The following is a 22015-nucleotide window of genomic DNA, read 5'->3' on the forward strand; positions in this document are numbered from 1 at the left end:
CACCAGCCCTGGAAGGAGGGATAGGAAGTCGCCAGCTAAGTGCCAGCCCTTGGCAGGCCTTCCTATCACCTGGACTGGGGGGAGGGCAAGGAGGCTCTGGTAGGAGCTGCCCAGAGCCACAGCACCCTTGAATTTGACCCTGAGAGAAGTCACCTAAGCCTCTGGAGGCAATCCTCAGTGGGGCGCAGGGAGCCAGAACCGAGATCAGCACCAGATCCCTGAAGGGCAGAGACCCCACAGAGGAGCAGTCTGTGCAGCCCAGAAAACAGGCCCCGGGGGGCTCCCAGCAGACCCGGGAGAGAGGTTTATGGGGAGATGGAGACCTGGAAAGCCCAGGGCAGAGAGGGGAGAAAAGGAAAAGGCAGGAGAAAAATAGAAAATGTAGAGAAAGTGAAAGAAGACAGAAAACTCTGAGAGTAAAAAAGGGAGGGGGAGGAGACCAGCACAGAAAACCCAGCCTGTGGAGAGGTGGCAGACAGACAGACAGGGATTCCTGCTCTCGCAGGCCCGCCAGAGGAGCCTCCCCTACCTTCCCTTGGCCGACAGCCCAGCCCAAGGCGGCCCCTCACTCACCCTCTGACGCCCTCTGGGTCCGGGGCCCGAGGACTCCTGTGGCTCTGGTCAGCCGGGCCCAGCGTGTGCCGTTCCCTGCCTGTGCAGTCTGTGTCCGACCTGGGCTGGTCTCACAGACAGCCCAGCCCCACTCCCTGGGTATGTGTGAGGCCACGTCTGGGTCCAGGCGTGGCTCTGTGCACCCGTGATTTGGGTCTGAGTGTCTGTGATCACTTGTCTGAGTGTGTGTTCCTGTGTGTAACTGTGGGTCTGTCCGAGACAATGAGTGAGTGTGTGTACGTGTACGTGTATGTCTGTGTCTGAATCCAACTCTGGTCTCCTCTAGCTTCCTGCTCTCCGCCTCCCCCCGCCCCCCTGCAGCCCTGGCCAACACACACACTTCCTGAAAACACAGACTGAGACAGAGAGAAAAGTCACCCAGAATCCTCCGGGACAGACACTTCCTCTCCACCCCCAGGCTGCCCCCCCCACCCAGCTGGAGTGAGTGGACAAGCCACCCCAGTGCCATCTAGCAGGACCTTACAGAGTGGACACCCAGAAGGCCCTGGCCCTGGCTGGCCCCTCCCCATGCCCACAAGGAGGCCCAGAGAAGCTGGGAAAGAGGCTCTCTAAAGGGAGCAAGTTCTGCCCTGGCAACAAGTGATCAGTCTTCAGGAAAATCAGGGATTGGCTGGGCTGCAGGGTGGTCGAAGGCACAGGTGGGAGGCCTTGCACTGTGACTCTAGCTGGTAGCTGTCCCGTCTGGACAAATACTCCGTCTTCCCAAGATATCTCCAGATGTCCAGGTATCAGAGGAGGAAACAGAGGCCCAGAGCAGCCTAGGAGGGACTCTGCAGGGTGACCCTGGAGCCCTGGATCAGCAATGACCTCTCTGCCATGCTCAGGGAAGCAGGCTCAGAGGGTTCACATCTATGAGACTTAAAGCTGAGTAGACAGTCTCAGGCCAGGAGGCAGGGTTTGAACATCAGCTTCCCCTGCACTGGGCTGTGTGACTTTGAACAAGTTTCTGGTTAGAGGAATCTCTATGTTCCCAGTGGCCCAAGCAAAGGGTTATTGAGCTCATTAGGGATCACAGCAATTGGGGGGAGCCCCCCAATGACACAGCCACCCCCACCACACCATCAGCCCTGGAAGGAGGGATAGGAAGTCGCCAGCTAAGTGCCAGCCCTTGGCAGGCCTTCCTATCACCTGGACTGGGGGGAGGGCAAGGAGGCTCTGGTAGGAGCTGCCTAGAGCCCAGATGCCCAGCATCTCTGGACTTGTCAGCTAGTTCCCTATGACAGGTGTAAGTGATGGTGGGTGTGCAGACCCTTTGAGGGTGCAGTGGGGTCCTCCCAGGCCATGCAGAACAATGAACCTGGTTCTGAGAGTACTGACCCAGCTGGCGCAGAGGGGAGAGGACCCCATCCCTGCTCCTCTTCTGCCTGCCTCCCTGGAAGTCTCTCCCTTTCTAAGAGGCCTGGGGTGACCGAGATTGGGTAGTGGGAAGGCATTTGGGACTGTCCAGGGTCCACTAGGGGCTGAGTCAGCGCGGTAGCACATGTGCTCAGCACCTGGCAGCACAGAAGCTCAAATAGATGCAGGCCTCATCTATTTACTAACACAGCAAACACTTGCTGAGTGCCTATTAGGCACCTGGCACTGTTTCAGATGTTGGGGATTCAGTCGTAGATGAAACTGACAAGCATCTGAGCACTAATGGAGCTGACATTCTAGGGGGCTCAGCCTCTTGGCAGCACGTGCAAACACAGCACAAGCACACACTGGCTCACACCTGACAGTACACAAATAACACACATGCCAATTCACCACCCACATCACACGCACTCACAAATACACTCATGCTGTTGGAGCCCCCACAATACCAGTACGCATGGGCACGTGTACGTATGCACACAGGCCTTGATAAATTTGCACACACTACAGCAAGTCACCACTGAAACTGTATAAATCCCCACCTGCGTGCATGTTAGGATCATACATCGCCTCCCTTAGATCATGTGCGGATGCAAAAATACACAGACACGCTACTACCCTGACAGACACGTGCCTATGGGTGCACACACACAAACTGGCCAGGCATGCCCTCATGTGGAGTTACTAAATCCCGAATTCTGCTGGGGAGCCCAGTGATGGTCCGGAGCGAGGCAAAAATGCTCCTTCAGTCACCACCTGATCTGGTGTAAGAGGCCCTATGATTGAGAGGGTGAGACCCTCATCACTCAAGGGTGCAGGCAAGGACAGGAAGGCCACATCAGGAAGCGGGGACTCCTGCAAGGGGGGCAGGAGCAGGCCACGCTGAGCAGTCTTCCACTGTGCACCACGGAGCCTGGAGTCATAGAAAGGGGCTATGAGGGGACAGGGTAGCCAGTCAGGCTCCAACGTCGCCCCAAACCTGCCCAGCCTTCGCCTGTTACACATATGTGAGGCTCTGTCCACCCTTAGTTTTTCTCCCTCTGGGCTTTAAAGACTCTACACCTTGCGAGCCCAGGATGCTAGGACTGTAGATGCCCACAATTCCAAATGTCAAAGACCCCAGGACACAGGAAGCCAGGCTTGGCAGCTCACCTGCCACTCTGCCCTAAGGAACAGCCCCAAATTGCAAAGAGTAATTGCCTACAAATTCTGTGAGCACAGAATGAATTTTGGGTCCTCTAGCTACAAGGGGTCGGACTCCTGACCATGGGAGTCTGGCCTCTCCCAGGCGTTGGCTAAGTTCAGACTGAGGATCTGAGAGTGTGGCCTGGTACCATGGGGTGAAGATAGGACCTTTGCTCTACCCAGAAAGTCTCCTGAATTCAGATGTCAGTACCAGGAGGGCCATGGAGGGCCAAGGAGGACACCTGAGGGGAAACAGGCCCAGAGGGGCAGCTCCTAATCAGAGTCATGGAGCCAGCTGGACCTGCTCAGGTATTCTGCCTTCTAGGCAGGAACCCAGGCCTCCACTCCTCGACTGGGGTTTTTGCCTCCTCAGCCTTCGTGAACTTCCTATGGACAGGGCCCTGCCTCCTGCCCTTGTTCACCCACTCCAAACCTCCAGAGACAAGCAAATAGACAGAGAGACACACAGACACACATTCCATCCTAATGATGGAGTTAAAGGAAATAGAAATTACTCCTACATGCAGGAAAGTGGCCACTAGAGGGTGCAGTGGCACCAGGAAACTCCAGTCCAGGCTATAAGCCAGGCTCCTGTGGGACCCCAGTGCTGCTCCCAGTTTTGTGAACCCAGGAAAGGCACAATAAACTTTTTGTGCTTTCACCCGTCAAATCTCAAAACACCACAGCTCTGGCTTGGCTTTGAAGATCCCTTTACTTTATGCCCCTCTCTGGGTGAGGAAAACCTCCCAGACCCTCCCCACCGGGGGCTCCCCTAGCATATACTTGGCATGAATCCAGCCAGTGACCCCCTCCCTTCTCTGAGCCTTAGTTTCTCTGCTTGAAAACAGGACACAAATGCCCCGGAGCACTTGAGCAGGGATCAAACGAGAGCATGTGAGCAAAGCACCCAGCACAGTGCCCAACAGTAACAGGGACCAGGAGACCTCTCTCTGCACATCTCTTCCTCCTCCAAGAAGCCTTCCCAGATTAGGCTGACTAGGTCAAGCGCTGCAATAAAGCTCCATTACACCCCACATATCCAGCCATACTTCGGGATGCTCCTCCAAGCTGGGCAAATGGCAGGAAGGGAGGGCATATGTAAAGGAGGTTAAATGGCGTGTCCACAGAATTAGGAGGAAACTCAAGAAAACAAGGAGTACCAGGAGCTAGGAGGGGAGAAAACAGTTCTGGGGAGCAGGGAGGGTGAGTAGGATGTGGCCTGAGAAGTGTCTCCAGGATCGGGTGACATTTGGCAGAGCAGTGTGAAATGGGAAGACAGGAGCACCAGCACCAGGCCCAGGGCAGTTGCTGCGTCCCCCAGCAGAATGAGTTCTTCATTCTAGACTTCCCATTTCCTCCACACGCTACCTCCTGACTTGAGAAACGCACTCTGGTCTCCCAGTATCTCACACTCACCAGGCCCCAAACTGAACTCCAGACTTTCTCCCAAACTCCCTCCTGTGGCCAGGTCCCAGATCAGGGACTGCACCACCATCTACCCAAGATGGGAACCTGGATGCCATGCGCCTCCTTTCTCCCTCTCTGCTCATTCCCAGGCCGTCCCCAAGTCCTGTCCATACCAGGGCCGACCTCTCACTCCAGTCTGCCTACTTCTCTCCAGTCTCACTAGCACAGCCTGAGCAGGGGCCTCCCACCTGGCCCTGTGCCCTCTCACTAGTCTCCCATCCTCCTCCCCCATCAACCTTACCAGCAGCCGGGGTCATCCTTTCCATACTCAGCTTTCATCCGATCGCTCTGCCTAAAACCTCCCTGGGCTCCCCACTTGGCCTTCACAGCATGTCCCACCAGCGCCATCCACGAACCGACCCTTGCTCACACAACAGTTCAGCCACACTGTCTACTCAGAGCACCTGAGGACGGTGCTTCCCACCTCTGAGCTTTGCACATGCTGTTCCCTCCACCAAGGTGCCTTTCTTACCCTAGAGGCAAAGGCCACAGACTCCCCCTCAACCCTCTAGATCCTCTGCCCATGTTCCTCCATTCTGGACGGCATCCACTCACCTCACCAGCAGGCGGGGGGGCCCAGTGCGGGGGGGCACAGGCGGAACACTGAGCTCTGTCAAATGCCGCTTGGCAGGCAGTGGGGGCAGCACAGGGTCTGGGGCAGATGTGGATCGGGGGGAGAAGCAGGCGGGTGGAAGGCAGTTCCTCCGGGGAGGGATGGGTGGGGCAGTGGGTAGCCCCTCGTCCTCTCCAGCTGTGGGCAGTGGCTCCGATGGAGTGGTGGGCACAGGTGGTGAGCGGAAGACATGACGTTTCATGGGCACGGGCCGTGGGGTCAGGCGGGGTGCAGGGGCTGGGGGTGTGTGGGCACGGAGCAGGCCAGCCAGGATGCGGCGGCGGTGGCCAGGGAGCAGCATGCCCATGTCCACCAGGCGGGCATCGCTGAGGCCTTGGCACTCTGTGGCCCACACCAGACCGTGCTGCTCAAAGAGCCTGGTGTACTGCTCCAGGTGCAGTGCCCGCAGCCACTCGGCCACCGATAGGGCCCCATCCCCAGCCTCTGCCATGGTTCCTGTCAGCAGAAGCCAACCAGCAGGACTCTGTCCAGACCTGGAAGAGATACATGGGCACAGGTCAGAGGCATGGTTGCCCAGGTATAGGTCCCCAGTCAACAATTCTCTGTGGTTTTCCCATGCCATGGGGTGAGCTCTGTGTTTAAGCTCTCTCCCCTGTGTCCCATGTGCCAGGCAAGGCCAGGTACTGCCTGGTCTCTGAACATGGAGGCTTCTCCCACTGCCTGAAACCTGACACCCCACCCCTGTGGCCTCCTAGCATCCAGCTCCTCTAGGAAGCCCTCCAGGACCTTCAGAGTTGGTACTACCCGAACCCCCATCCACAGCCTTGGCCACTGCCGTGGCTATGTCTGCACACACATTCCCTCCCGCCCGCTGCAAGACCCAGGCAAGGACCCAATTCCTTCTGAGGTGCCAGTTTCCAGCTGAGGGCCAGGCCCAGGGGTTAGCAAGTATAGGTGGGATTGAGGGATACCACTGCTGGCCCCCTGCAGGCCCAGTCTGTGGGTTGAGCCTTACCCCCACCTCCATGCCCCTGGAGGAAGCAGAATACTCCAGGAGATGAGGCAACCCAGCATCACACAGCCTCTGGGGTCCTGGTCCTGTGAGTGAGCAACCCCTCCCACCCCCAAGGAGGGACAGTGGGGAATGTATAGGAAAGGCCATTCATTCATTTGTTCTTTCAAAATAGCCTTGCACTAGGCAATGGGGACTAAGGTCCCCCACCAATACTCAAGAACTCCTGACCTGGCAAGAGTCAAGGAACAGATGATGCAAAGCAGTGATTAACAGATCAAAAGAAAAAAGTTATCTGTTCATCTTCATAGATACTAAAGAGACATATGATAAAACTCCATATCCAGCATACTTAAACAAAAACTGCAGTATCAGTAAAATGGAAATGGATCAACACTTCCTTAAAATGAAAACCAGCACTTTGCTTAATGGAAAAACAGTAGAAAAACTTCCATCATCATAAAAGTTCTAGACAACAAAAATATATCATTGGTATAAAAATTGGGAAAGAAGAGTTAATCTATTACTTAACAATAATATGAGTTTTGAGTTGGAAAACCCGAGAAGCTCAGCTGAGAAACTATTACAAACAATAAAAGAATTTAGTAAGATAGCTGGGTTCAAAATTAATATAACAGAATCGATATTTATAAGCAATAACCAGGGAGAAACCAGGATGAAAGACCTCATTTATAATAGCATCACAAAATAAAAACCACCAAGAATAAACTTAATAAGAAATTGTGTAGGATCGGGCATCCCTGGTGGTGCAGTGGTTAAGAATCTGCCTGCCAATGCAGGGGACGTGGGTTCAAGCCCTGGTCTGGGAAGATCCCACATGCCGCAGAGCAACTAGGCCCGTGTGCCACAACTACTGAGCCTGCGCTCTGAAGTCCGCGAGCCACAACTACTGAGCCCACGTGCCACAACTACTGAAGCCCATGTGCCTAGAGCCCATGCTCCACAAGAGAAGCAAGAGAAGCTCCTGCTACGAGAAGCCTCCACACCACAACAAAGAGTAGCCCCGGCTCACGGCAACTAGAGAAAGCCTGCGCGCAGCAACGAAGCCCCAATGCAGCCATAAATAAATAAATAAATAAAATTTTAAAAAAGAAATGTGCAGGATTTATAGTGAGAAAAATGTGCAATGTTATTTAGGGGCAAAAAGAAGAGCTGGACAGATAGAAAGACATAATATTCTCCTGGATAAAGAACATCATAAATATGTTAATTTATAAATATGCACTATCCTGCTAAGCACACACACAGAATTGGTGGGTCGGGGGGTGGGTGGTGGCTAGACAAGTTTATTTGAAAGTTCATGTGGAAAAACAAACAAGCAGGAAGAGCCAGGAAAATTCTGGAAGTGAGGGAGTGGGGCAAAGGAAGGGTAGAGTGAGAATCAGCCTCACCACATATTAAAACATAAAACCATGGCAATTAAAACAGTACAGGTTACCAGCACTTGAACAGATAGATCAATTAAACAGAACAGAAAGTTCAAAAATAGACCCAAATAAATCTAAGAATTTAGTATACAACAAAAGTAACATCTCAAACTAGTGGGGAAGAGATGGATTATTAAATTGTCAGGACAACTGTGGAGCAAGCTACAAAGTTGGACCTCTACACCTTACAACAGGATAAATTACAGACAAATCAAAGATTTCATTATAATAAATAAAACCATGAAAGGACTTAAAAAACCCTTGTCTCAGAGAGGCAAAAGCCTTCTGGAAATGATACAAATCCAGAGGATAAAGAAAAGAGTAAAATACTCAACTATATACAAATCAAACATTCCTGTCTGATTAAAAAAAATAAAAAGGCACCATAAGCAAGGCCAAAAGATAAATGACAAACTAGGGGCTGTCACTCATACCCCAAACATAGACTAATTTTCCTAAAAAGTGAAAAACACCTAGAAATAAGACACAGACCAGTAACCTAACAGAAAAATAGGCAAAGAATATGAACAGAGAAATTCACAGAAAGACAAGTATAAATGGTTCTTAAACACAGGAAAAGGAACTTAACCTCCCCACACTGAGTGGTGACAGGGCAAGGCATTCCCCTCCCTGGCCGGGCCAGTGCCTCTGGGAAGGGCAATGCCACCATAGATTTGAAACCCCGATGCTTCTGTGCCCTTTGATCCAGCCACCCATAGGCACTTACCCTGCAGTCTTCCTGATGCACGTCCAAAATGATGTGCATAGGTTATTGGTTACAGCATTGTGTATAACAACAAAAGGTTGGAAGTAACCAAAATACCCATAAATTGGGGAATGGTTAACTAAATTATAGTGTAGTCATACGGGAGAATACTGAGCCACAGAAAATGAGGAAACGTTTTACATATTAGTGTGAGATGACCTCCAAGATGTGTTGCTAAATAACTAAAGAAAAATGAGGAAACTCTGTAAAAAAGGGGGAAACTCCTTACATGTTAATGAGGGATGACCTCCAGTATGTATTAAGTGACCAAAGAAAGGTTCAAAACAGTATAGAGAACATTCTGCCTTTCACATGGGAAAAAAAAGGGGGTGGGGGGAGAGGATAGATCAGTATGTGTCTACCACTAAATGCATAAGATATCTCTGAAAAGATACATAAGAGACAGGTGACGCTGGTTGCCTCTAAGCAGGAAAACTGAGGGTTGAGGGGGACAGGAGGGAGCAGAAGCAGAACCAGACTTCACAGGGCCTGAAGCTTCCCCCAAATTTCCCTCTTTCAGAAAAAGAGTACAAGAGTACTCATTTTCCAATATATACAAATATCAAATCATTATGTTGTACACCTGAAACTAATATAATGTTATATGTCAATTACATCTCAATTTAAAAAAATTTTTTTAATTAAAAAAAAAAGAACATCTTACTTTTGTAAGAATTTACAAAAACACACGACCACATGCACACACTGCCTGGGCCCTCCCTGGGCCCCATCAGCTTCACTGGAAACCCACCTCCATGTGGAGGGAAACTTTTCACTCTACATTTTTTTCTATCATCCAAATATTGAACTATGTGAATTTTTCTAAAAGGCTCCTGAGGGACTTCCCTGGTGGTACAATGCAGGGGACGCGGGTTTGATCCCTGGTCAGGGAACTAAGATCACACATGCCACGGGGCAACTCTAGAGCCCGCGCACCACAACTAGAGAGCCCACGTGCTGCAACTACTGAGCCCACGCGTAAAACTAGAGAGAAGGCTGCACGATGCAACAAAGAGCCTGTGTGCCGCAACTAAGACCCGCAGCACCCAAATAAATAGACACTTTTTTAAAAAATAAAAGGCTCCTGGGGGTCCCAAAGGAAGACACGAATGAACAGAAATACATTTGATGTTCTTAAATAAGTTGACATCAGTTCTTCCAGGGTTAAGCTAAAGCTACCACAATCCCAACTAAAATTACCCACAGGCAGATTCTGAAGTTCATATTCAATGATATTAGAGATTTATTGTTGGGTGGGAAAGCAAGGTGCAAAACACTGTTTTATTATGTAAAAATCTGGGTTAAAGAAAAACAAAACACATACATATACACATATGCACACATTATACACAGAATACTCTGATGGGTATACAAGAAACTGCCTTTGGGGAGGAGACCCACAGCTGGCAGGACAAGAGAGGGAGGGTTACCTTTCACTGTATCCTCTGTATCTTTTTAATTTTATACCATTTTCCAACAAATTACAATTTAAAAGATAACACAATCATCTGAGAGTAAGAAAGAGACCATAACTCACCAGGCATGGAAGGAAATCAAGTAAGCAGGTACACACCCCACCCGACCCACTGGTCCCTCCCTGCCTGGCCCCATCCCTTGAAAGCCCGCTTGGGGGGCTCGTCACAAGGTCTCTGGCCTCACCCTCTCTCTGCCTCTCAATCTCAGTTTTCAAAATGGAAAACGGGACCTTAGGTCTCACCTTCATGAAGTCTCCTCCACCTCAATGTCAGGACTTGGCCTGCCACACTCAGCCCAGTGCCCCCCATTCCTCCCTGACTCACCACCAGCTGGGCTGCCCAGAATGCCAGGGTCCCCCGGAGGTGGCAGCTACTCTGAACGGCTCCTCATCTTGGCCTGAGGTGGAAGCTGCAAGGACAGGGGTAAATGAGAAAGCCTATGAGACAAGGCCAGTTTGGGCAGCTGGATGCCAGGAGGAAGAAGAGGAAGGGGGAAGGGGGAGGGGGTGAGGGATGGGGAAAAGGAAAGAGATGTAAGAAAGCGAGAGACGGGGAAGAGGGTAGAAAGAGAAGAGAGGGAAGGGTTCAGGGAACCTAATGGAAACCAGGCGATGGTTAAAGGGAGGAAGCCTTCCAGCGGGGGTGAGGAGGGGGTGACGAGGCAGACCAACAATAGGCCTGCCCAGAGGTGGAGGTCACACCAGCGGGAGAGGGGAGTCAGGACACCCCGTTCTCTGGCCCTCCCCCAGGACCAGTAGCTGTAGCAGGGATGTAGGGCCTGGCCAGGAGGCTGGACTGCCCCAGGGAAGACATGGGGAGGGGGTAGATGCAGCTGCATGACTGAGGCAGGGCCCCCACAATGCAGAGCGTCAGGGGGAACCTGGGGAGACCCAGGGAGACAGGAACCTCTCCACTAAGCCTGAGAGCTGGGGGGTGGAGGGGTGAGGCAAGGGCGTGAGACCCCAGGGGCCCTGCTCCTAAATGTGTATGGGGACCAAAAGAAGGTGTTTTCCAGGCAGGAGAAAGAAGTGGCCATCCCTGAGGGCAGGCCACCAGCAAGCTCAGATGGCCCGGGCTCTGCTCCGGAGGGTGGGTCGAAGGGCCAGGTCTTGGGCAGAGCCACGTTTCCTGCTATTAGGGCAGGGTCAACCACAAACTGCTGGTCTCTGCAGGATGACTTTAGGGGGTATGGGTGAACATGTAAAATTAACTAGTTAGGTATTTATCTTAAGTAGACTTCACAGTTATTTCTTAGGATGGGGCTAAAATAGGTATGGTTTAAAAGTGAATATTTCAAAAATAAATCTTAAGTAATTAGTACTTCATAAAGAGTTGGCAAAAAATGGCAGTGCTACTCAAATGACGATTTTTTTAAAAGAATTTAATAAGACAATGTAAATAGTCTTTACTATATGCCAGGCACCTAAAAATCTTATTAACTTGTTTAAGTCTCATAGCAACCCTATGAGGTAATACCTCACAATTTAAGATGAAGAAACTGAGGCACAGAGAGGTTAAGCAACTTGCCCAAAGTCACACAGCTGGGAAGGGGCAATTTGAATATAGTCTATACCTGCTTTGTCCAATACTAGTAGTAGCCACATATAGCTACTGAAACTCCAAAAGTGGCCACATAATGAAGTGTGCTCTATACAATACACACTGGATTCTGAAGTCTTAGTACAAAGAAATAAGAATATAAAATATCTCAATAATTTTTTCTATTTATTACATAATGAAATAGTATTTTGGATATTTGGATAAAATATACTATTAAAATTAATTTCACCTGTTTCTTTATAATGTGACTACTCGAGAATTTCAAGTTGCACTTGTGGCTCGCATTACATCTCTACTGGACGGTGCAGCTCCAGACTCTTAACCAGTTTGCTCACTGCCTCTCGACAGTAACAACAAGCTCTAACTGAGCAGCTGCTACAGGTCAGGCAGTATTCTCAAGATTCAATATGGAATGATGGATGATGGCCCAACCAGGCTACTGGAATGATGAGAGCTGGGAAACAGGAAACCACCTCTGTCCCTGAGAAGGGCCCAGCCCCTCTTGGGCCTCTCTCAAGTTCCTAATCCTACGCTGAAGGCTTCAGGCCAAGGTCAGACTCGGGACTCTGAGCTGACACCCCTCTAGGACAACCTCATTCGAGGCATTAGAAGCACGAGCCAGACCTCAGACGTGTACCCACCCTCCAGGAATCTCAGGCTGGAGGGTGTCAGATACCACCCAGCCGGCGAAAATAGCCCACATGGCCTCACCAGGCAGGGGTCAGGGAAGGCTTCCTGGAGGAGGCAGCTGCTTGAAAAAAGAAGTTTGGAGCAGTGCCCTGCTAAGCCATGCTAGAGCCTGAGGCAAACAAAAGAAATAAGCAATACTGAATCTCTTTATTTAAATTTTTGATATTTTGTTTATCTTGGATTTTTTTTCATTAATTTTGATTTTTAAAAAAATATTGCGGGCTTCTCTGGTGGCGCAGTGGTTGAGAGTCCACCTGCTGATGCAGGGGACACGGGTTTGTGCCCCGGTCCGGGAGGATCCCACATGCCGCGGAGCGGCTGAGCCCGTGAGCCGTGGCCACTGGGCCTGCGCATGCAGAGCCTGCGCTCCGTGAAGGGAGACCACAACAGTGAGAGGCCCACGTACCGCAAAAAAAAAAAAAAAAAAAAAAAAAATTGCTTAGGGCTTCTCTGGTGGTGCAGTGGTTAAGAATCTGCCTGCCAATGCAGGGGACACGGGTTCGAGCCCTGGTCCAGGAAGATCCCACATGCCGCGTAGCAACTAAGCCTGTGTGCCTCAACTACTGAGCCTGGGCTCTAGAGCCCACAAGCCACAACTACCGAGCTCACACGCCGCAGCTACTGAAGCCTGCGCATCTAGAGCCCGTGCTCCGCAACAAGAGAAGCCATTGCAATGAGAACCCCACGCACTGCAATGAAGAGCAGCCCCCACTCGCCGCAACTAAAAGAAAGCCTGTGCGCAGCAACGAAGACCCAGCGCAGCCAAAAAAAAAAAAAAATTTTTAAATATTTCCTAAAATTATTATTTACCTTGATTACTGAGCTTTTTGGTCACCCCCTCCCTCATATTTTGCACTCACTTATTTTGCCTCACTTGCTCCACCCTAATCCTGGCCGAGTTTGGAGGTTTAAGCCCTTCGGCTGCTATGACACATCAATCTCCAACCACAAGGAAGCAGGGACCAGCAGAGGAGAGTGTCATCCTGTTAAGACAGCAATGGCCACAAGTTGGGGGGTTCCTCTCTCCCCCAACCCTAAGGGCCCAGCTCAGGCTTCACCATCACACCAGCCCACCCTGCCCCTGCTTCTACCCTGTCTCCCTCCAGCCCCTCTCCACTGGGCCAACCACCATCCCACGCCTGCTCAAAGCCCCTTCCATGTTTCCCAGTGTCCTCAAGTCCAGCTCCTCCGACCATCCTTCGACTGGCTCCAGCCCTGCCATTTACAGATGAAGAAACAAACACCCACAGAGAGGAAGTGACTTGCCCAAGTGGTCAGGACATGCCCCAAGCCCCGGCCGGGCTCAGCTGGCCCACCACTCCCTCCATTTCACTTTTTGCACCAGGCACCAGCTTGACACGTGGAAGCCCCTAAAACTGTCTGTTGTCAATGAGTAAATGAACCACATCCTCCCACCTTCAGGTGCTGATTCCAGGCTGCCTCCTCCAGAAAGTCCTCCCTGACCGCCCCCTTGGGCTCCTAAGCCTCAGAGGCTGAGTCATGCAGCTCAGTGCTGCTCCTGCTCTGTTCCTGGTTGTCTCATTTGTAGGGGGTCCATCTCTACCCAACCCCCAACCTGGCCTGAGGTATCCTGAGAGCCTATACCCCTTCTTGTCTCCCCTGCCCTCACAGTAGAGCCCAGGACCTGGCTGTGCTCACAAGGGCACTAAGTCCAGGGGTAAGTAAGGGTTGTCTGGAATCTCCCTAATCCTTGCCAACCAGTCCTTCTGCAGGTCTGGCCTGAGTCCCTCTTGCTGGAGCCAAAACTTTCATCCTTCTGTTCTTTAACTACCTTTCCAACACCCAAGGGCAGAGTTTAAATCTCATCGCCCCTTCTCTGTCCCAGCGCGGCACCTCTCTCACGCCATCCCTACCCACTACTGACTAGGGACACCAGTACTGCCAGTCCAGCAGAAAGGCAGCCCTGAGCTTTAGCTAAGGACAAACACACTCCCACTTCCTTGGTTTCCTAAATATCCACTGCATGCCCAGCCTCTGCCAGATTTCCACCTTCACCTGAATCAGCCCTGGTACAGTCCCAAGGTCTGGGATTTTTACCCCATTTCATGGAGGCTGTGTGAAGTGGAAACTTGCCCAGGTCACTTGCTAGAGCCAACAGGGCCTTCACAGGATGTGACTGTCTGGCAGAGGCAGTGAGGCTTCCGGAGGGCACTCCTGAGCTGGGCCTTGGAGCATAAGTAGGAGGTTGCACTTCTAGACAAAGGGAACTGAGTGTGCAGGGCCCAGGGATGGAAAAGGAGCTAGCAGATCCAGAGATGGGGAGAGTTCAGTGGGGCAGGAACACGAGATGTGAAAGGACGGTAGTGACACCCAGAGAGGTTTAGGGATCTGCCCTTGGTCGCCCATGTGGGTGTGAGCCTCCTTTGCATTCTGATTTGCATGAATGAGTCAGGCCTGGATCCGGTAGCCTTGATAGTCCTAGCTCCTTCCCCACTCAGCTCTGGAGTGCCCTCAGTGAGGACCCTTCCCCAACTGCATCTTCAAAGCCCCCCCTCTGCACAGAGCTGTGCTCTGGATTCAAGAGAAGGCCCAACAGTGGGGGTAGCGGAAGGGGAGGAAGGCAGGCCTACAGCTTCAGACCTGTGGCCTGTGCTCGTCCACCCCTCAACCCCCACCCTCCCCCTCGCAGCACTCCACCCCATCCTAGGCAGGCTGGGCAGGGACCCCAGCGCCCAGACCTCAGGAGAGCCCTCAGAGCTCCCCACAAAGGAACTAAGAGCACTACATATCCAGCTAGGCCTGGGTCTATATGCACACCCCACGCATAGCACAAATGCATACCTCACACAGCCTCCAGGTGCACACACCGCCCACCCGCCTAGCAGCCACACACACAGCCTTCAGTCCCCATACTCACTACCAACAACCGGACTGTGTACGACTGCCCAGAGCCCCACGCTGCCCACACCCCTTGACCCCAGTCCCCCCAGCCCAATCACCAGGTCGTACCTGGGGGCAGGGCCACCCTGGTTTGCTGCCCTCCTGGCTGTTCTCAGGGCTCTGTTAACACAGGCAAGAGGACTTGGAGACACTTCCCTCAGATATGAGGAACTAGGTGGGGGCTGGGTACCTGGCCCAGAGGGAGCAGAAGTGGCCCCCGCCCCTCTGCAGAAGCCAGCTCCCTCCAGCCCTGCCAGGCAAGGCAGCGGGTGCGGCCCTCAGGCAGGCAGCTGACTATAACCCCCGGACTGAGAAGCCTATTTTCTGTCTCTCAGGGACTGGTGGCCACGGCATACGGATGCCAAGGAGGCACACTGGGGTCTCCTGCCCTAACCCCAGCCCCGGACCTCTGCCCCATCACTTGCCCAGGCACCAGATTTCTGCCCCATCCCATCTGTGATGTGGCCTGACAGGAGTGGTGAGGGCTGACAAGGTACAGCCCTCAGAGCAGAGGAATGACTGAGTCCAGGCCCCAGGGCTTGCCTCAGCCGTCTGGTGGGGAACTGGGGGCCACTGGCTCCAGGCCAGAACCCCATCCCCCCCAGGACGCCAGGCAAGACCAGGTTCCAGTGCTGGCTCCATCACTTCTTGCCTGAAGCCCTGGGCAAGTCATGTCACATTCTGAGCCTCAGTTTCCCCCTCCACAGAACAGAGCTGTCACCCAGATGACCATGTGTGTACTAGAGGCCACACTCATTCGGCATCTGCTCACTCCTCTGCTGCTAAGACAGACACTTCCTGTTTCGAGCCCCAAGGCCTTGGCCGGGCCCATCCAGAGGGGCTCTTGGTGCTGGCCCTGTAGCCAGGCTCTAGTCTGGATGCCTTCAGCACCCTGAAATTCTCAGTTCCCCAGATACCAGTGATCCCCACACCCTGCCTCCAACCACATCCCCCAGCAGGGCTCCAGGCTGGATACACCATGGCCTCCTGGACCTCCTCCTGGGGGGCCCCAGGCACTGCACATGCCCCGCCCCACAGTGAACTCACCCACTCGCCTCTTCTGGGGAAAGCAGGGTTGCCTCCAACCTAGGTGGGACCATTGAGCAAATTAGAAAAAAATGCCTCTTTCTTCAGGAGCCCCACAGCAGGGCATGCAGCTCAGCCAAGAGGACAGGCTGAGTTTCAGTCCTCCTCTCCCGGCTCTCCCTGCCCCCAGCCAGGGACCCTTGGGCAGTGTGCAACACGCACATCCACACCCAGTGGACTAGGTGAGAGGTAGGATATTTTAACAACAACCTCCTTAGGGAAGCCCCCTCAGCATCGCCCTAATAAAATGTACAACTAGTTTTAATAATGATCAATGGACATTTAAGACTAAAGGACAGTAGACAGCCCTGACCTAACTTTCAGGCATACTCCTAACTCCCACCCCAAATCTTGAAAGACTAATCACTTCCTACAACCTCCATGTCTGTACTGTTTAAAGTTTTTACAGTTGCATATCACTTTCATAATTAGAATGAAAAATGATAAAAGCATTTTAAGTCTATCAGAAATGAGTTTGTCCCAGTTTCTTCCCCAACACCATCATTGTAAAGTAGCTTTGTGATTTTCAATATAACATGCACAGAATACCAAGAGAACTATCATAGATGAAACTGATTTCCTGGGCCATCTGGACTGGAGGATGAGAAACTGAGCCCCAAAGCTCACCCCCTCCCTCACTGTCTTATCCTCCCGAAGGTTTAAGACACAGTTTATCAAATGACATCCCCCCTTCCCCACCAACCACAGATCCGGAGGCCAGACTGAAGCCCACAGTCTTTCAAATGAGAAATGGACTGAGGGTCACTATGAACATGAGATGCCAGGGTCCCTGTGGTTTGTCCTCTAAACAGCATCTGACTCCACCCTAGCCCTGCCCCTCACCCACATTCCCCCAAACCTCACCGGGGGCCCCCCTCATGCCCAAGCCCCTCTCCACCCTGGACAGGATGAAGTGTGAATGTCTGAAGTACCTCAACTCACAATAAATGAAGCTGATAGTTAAAAGGTTTGGTTTTCAGGCCCTGTCAAAAAGTCTGTGACGGATAAACAACAAAGTCCTACTGCATAGCACAAAGAACTATATTCAATATCCTGTGATAAACCATAACGGAGGGACTTCCCTGGTGGCGCAGTGGTTAAGAATCCGCCTGCCAATGCAGGGGACACGGGTTCAAGCCCTGGTCTGGGAAGATACCATGTGCCACGGAGCAACTAAGCCCGTAAACCATAGTTACTGAGCCTGCGCTCTAGAGCCTGTGAGCCACAACTACTGAGCCCATGTGCCACAAATACAGAAACCCGCGTGCCTAGAGCCTGTGCTCCAAAACAGAAACCACTGCAATGAAGAGTAGCCCCCACTCGCCGCAACTAGAGAAAGCCCGCGTGCAGCAATGAAGACCCAACACAGCCATAAATAAATAAATAAATAAGCATTTCTAATAAATAAAATGGTTACAATGATCAATTTTATTAAAAAAACATAATGGAAAAGAATATGAAAAAGTATATGCATAACTGAATCACTTTGCTGTACAGCAGAAATTAACACAACACTGTAAATCAACTATAATTCAATTTTAAAAAAAAAGTCCAAGACACACTGACCTCCTGGGCCCTACCAGTACCCCCACCTCCAAACGGATCACTCTGGACCATGCCCTCTCCTTCCTCTAACTGCCTCCTCATCACCTCGCTTTTGACTCATCCCTCCTCTCCATCCCCACTGCCCCTCCCCAGCCTGCCTGACCCCTGGGCCCTCCTCCCTGCCCTTCCAGCCCCCACACCTTCAACCACAGCACCCTCTACCTGCTCCTCTAACCATCCCCCCCACAAGACAGAGCTCCTCCAAACCTGAACCCCCCAGCCCAGACCCACATCCACCTGCTCTATGCCCCCAACCCTTCACTCTTCAGGTCCCAGCTCAGGCCCTTCTCACCTGGAAGGGGGCCCAGTCAGCCACACAGCACCTGTGGAGACCTGGTGCCCTCTCACCGGGAAAGCACGGTCTCTGGCCTGGCCCCCTGGCCCCTCAGTCACAGACACGCCCTCCTGGGCTGGGGACTCCCCAGGCAGGGCAGGGAGCACCTCTCCCACCAAAGGTGCTGGGTGAGGGGGAGGCCTGAGGTACCACAGGGTGACTCCAGGATGATCCTCCTCTGTGACGACTGCCCGCCATGCGGGAGCTGGCAGCGGGGGAGCTCTTAACACTGCAAATGAGGCAGAAACAGGAGGAAACAGGGCTAACCACAGGGAGGGTGGGAGTGCACAGGGCACACGACGGACTCCCTGGCAGCAGGAGTGGACAGAACCAGAGTAACGTCAGTCAGAGCCTCACTACACGCCAGAGGGGTTGAGGACAGCCCTGGCCTGATGGGGGAGGGGAAGGGAAGGCTGCTTGACTCCCTCCTCTCTGAGGCAACTGGGCACCTGATGTGCCTGCCCGCGCACAAGGAGAGACTGGGGCTCCTCTGCACCCAGAACTAGCAGCCCAGGAGAACAGGGACCTGGCACTGCCCTCTCCCTAGGCAGCCCCTGCAATGGAAAGCCAGTGATCAGCAGGCCCCTTGCTGCTGGCACCTGAAAAGAGGAAGCTCCTGTGTTGGTGGCTGGAGGTGACCAGATGGGCGGGGCAGGGGCTGGAAAGGAAAGAGAGAGAGAGAGAGAGAGACAGACGGGGGACCAGCCTCATAGGCTCTGGCCTCCAGTTTGATGTGGGACCTCAGTCTCCCCAACTCTATAACCAGACAACAGAAAGGAAAGACTCTCCTTTCTCACTCACAGAGAACATTCTAACCCACTTATCTGACCCTGCCATCCCTGCTTAAAAAGACAAAAGGCCATGGTTATGGAGTGCTTCCCATCTACCAGGCGCTGTGCCAAACCTGCTACATGGATTGTTTCATATAATCCTCATGACAATCTGGAAAGTGGATGGTTTTAGCCTGACTTTACAGATGAGGAAGAAACTGAGTCTCAGAGAGGTTCAGTAAGTTGCCCAAGATCACAGGACCCCCTCCTTCCACTCCGTCTCCTCAGAGGGGAGAGTGTGGAGACCAGGAGCAGGGAAGTCAGGCAGGAGGGAGAGGGAAGATGAGCGTGGGCCGAGAAGGGCCTTGAAGGCCACACTAAGACACTCAGCCTTACTGTCCAGACAAGAGGAAGCCACGAAGGGCAGCAGGGTGCATGGGGCGGCAGGGAGGCAGGCTGACAGGGGTCCTACTGCTGTGAGACTTGAGAATTCACATACCTTCTCTGAGTCTCAGTTTCATCATCTGTATAATGGGCTGGTGGGGAATAAATGTATGCCTTCAAAACAGATCCCAGGGACTTCCCTGGTTGCGCAGTGGGTAAGAATCTGCCTGCCAATGCAGAAGGCAGGGGTTTGATCCCTGGTCCGGGAAGATACCACATGCCGCGAAGCAACTAAGCCCGTGCGCCACAACTACTGAGCCTGCGCTCTAAAGCCTGCGAGCCACAACTACTGAGCCTGCGTGCCACAATTACTGAAGCCTGCTCACCTACAGCCCATGCTCCGCAACAAGAGAAGCCACTGCAATGAGAAGCTGGTGCACCACGACGAAGAGTAGCCCCCGCTCACCGCAACTAGAGAAAGCCCGTTTGCAGCAACGAAGACCCAACTCAGCCAAAAACAAATAAATAAGTAAATTTTAAAAAACAAAAACAGATCCCAACCTACCAGTTCTCACCCTCCAGTGACTTCCAACCTCCCTCAGAGTAAAGCCAAAGCCAGAACAAGGCCTGCCAGGCCTGCATGGTCTGTCCCTGCCTTGCTGTTATTCCAACCCACTCCGAGTGCTCCTGCCTCAGGGCTGGGCCCGGAGCTCCCCTTGCCTGAAATGTTCTTCCAGACACCTGCATGACTCACTCCCATACTTTTTCCAGTGCCCTCTCAAATGCACGGCACGGCCTTCCTTCCTGACCACTCTGCCTAAAGAGGTGCCCCCCATCAGTCCCTCTCTCCTGACCCCACATCATTTTTCGACACCCCCCTTATTTCTAGCGGACACTGTATTATATGTTTATTTGTTCATTGTCAGTCTCCTCAACCAGAGGACGGGGCACTGTCTCATTCATAGCTCTATCCCCAGTGGTAGAAGTGTCTGGCCATTGGGGGCATGGATGAAAGGACGTCTACAGAGGCATGGCTCGCCCTGGTCAGGAGCTTGAGACAGGGCCCGTGACACGGGTAGGGTGAGGGACAATTGGGTAAGGCAGATGCCAAGGTTCAAGGTTCATGTCCAGAGGTCTAGGAGCAAAAGCTTCAACTCTGAGACTCCCTGGCACCCTCCGTGGCTGGGCCTGCCCCTTCTCTCCACCTCTGTGGCTACCCCTGCCACTTCCTGCTGTGCTGGCCCGATAAACACTGCTGGGGAGGCCCTCACCCACACAGGGGAAGTCCTGTTCTCCGGAGCAGGTGAGAACCACCCCAGACTTCCAGAAATCTCTGAGACCAATCCCCCCCTCCCTGGCCTGCTTAACCCTTCCACGGCTCCCCATTACCCAGTGGGGCTCAAAGGGCCTCCACCCTCTGGGTCCCGCCACTAACTACCCCTTTCCAGGTTCATTCCCTCCACTCTCACGGCTGGACACCTGACCTCCAGGACTTTGCTTATCAGGTTCCCTCCGCCTGGAATATCTTTCTCTACCTCGCCCTTCACGTTCAAGCGTCACCTGCTCTAGGCAGCAGTTTCTGACTCCCACGGTCACAGCCTGGGTCACACTGGTATGTCACTACCTGTTGCTGTGTCACATATACACACACATTCTTTCTCGCCCCAGCCTTGGCTGGATGCTCCCTGAAGGCAGGACCAGGGTCTGATTTCCCTGCATCCCCAGCTACCAGCCCAGGGTTGGCAGACAGTGAATATCTACTGCTTGAATGAAATCTCCCAATTTTACACATGGAAAGCAAGGAGCCCAAGCAAGTGATGACTTGTCCAAGGTCACACTGCAATCAGTGACCAGAGCGTGGCTAGAACCTGGCCTCTAGCCCCCCAGGACCATGCCCACCAGTTACAGCTCCAGCCTCCTGCCTGCCAGACATCAGCCCCGCCTTCTCCTAGCTCTCCACATGTCCAAGCACCTGCTCCTTAGGCATTTTGGAACCTCCTAATCCAATCCTCCCGCTTCCAGAAGGGGAAAGTGAGCCCCAGAAAGGGATAAGAACCCAACCAGGGCCACACGAGTCAGGACAGGACCCAGGCCCCCCAGCCTGAGCACCCCATCCCCTTCCTCTAGCTTATTCCTTGAAAGAACTATGAGGTCCCCTCAGGTGACCTCAGAGACACTGGAGTAACCCCCCATCTCCAAGTGGCTAGGCCAGCCCTGCATTGAGAAAGGCGGGTTTTCAGGTCACAGGCAGTAAAGGCAGGGGAGTGTTTTGGTTCACGTCCTGGAACAGAACCACTAGAACCATTAGATACTCCCTGGATCTTTGGCCTCCCTAGACTTAGCTATCCATCTTTAGAGCTAAGAAGGAGACAGCAAGAGGAACAGCCCCAGTCTGAGGGAAAAGGTAGGACTTTAGCTGAGGCTCTGGCACCCCTTTACCAAGCAAGAGAGACTCTACCCCAAACCTGTCTTGCTGTCATCTGGCAAAGCTCAGGGAGGCCCTTTCTCCCCATCAGGCTAGGGGCTCTGGAAACACACATTTTAGCTGCAGAACCACACCACGGCCCACTCAGGTGAAGGTCCCCATTCAAGTGGGTAAAAGCCTCACCCAGCTCACACATCAAGGGGTGCCGAGCCAGGTACCTCTTACCCCAACCCACTGGGGCATGGAATGCTGATCACACCCAAACAAAGGCAAAAGCACGGGTCCTCCAAGGAGGTGCCTGGGCCTGAGAGCACACACATGCGCACACAGGAACACGCACGGTG

General features: G+C 52.7%; 1 protein-coding gene across 8 annotated transcripts in view; it reads right to left on the bottom strand.

Annotated features, from left to right (window-relative positions):
* Positions 1-22015, bottom strand: part of ARAP1 (ArfGAP with RhoGAP domain, ankyrin repeat and PH domain 1) — a 63001-nt gene that overhangs the window by 34778 nt on the left and 6208 nt on the right. For 2 of the 8 annotated variants that reach the window (XM_067038830.1, XM_067038832.1), the window contains exons 2-3: positions 10241-10325; positions 5197-5748 (exon numbers count right to left, since the gene is read on the bottom strand). In XM_067038830.1, coding sequence (XP_066894931.1) covers positions 5197-5705 — 509 coding nt within the window. In that variant the 5' untranslated portion in view covers positions 5706-5748; positions 10241-10325. Of the gene's footprint in view, positions 1-573; positions 932-5196; positions 5749-10240; positions 10326-22015 lie in introns of those variants that run through there. The other 6 variants (XM_067038831.1, XM_067038833.1, XM_067038836.1 and 3 more) reach the window with 5 other exon arrangements.

This window comes from Kogia breviceps, chromosome 7 (genome assembly GCF_026419965.1).
Source record: "Kogia breviceps isolate mKogBre1 chromosome 7, mKogBre1 haplotype 1, whole genome shotgun sequence".
In the NCBI taxonomy this organism is placed as follows: domain Eukaryota; kingdom Metazoa; phylum Chordata; class Mammalia; order Artiodactyla; family Physeteridae; genus Kogia; species Kogia breviceps.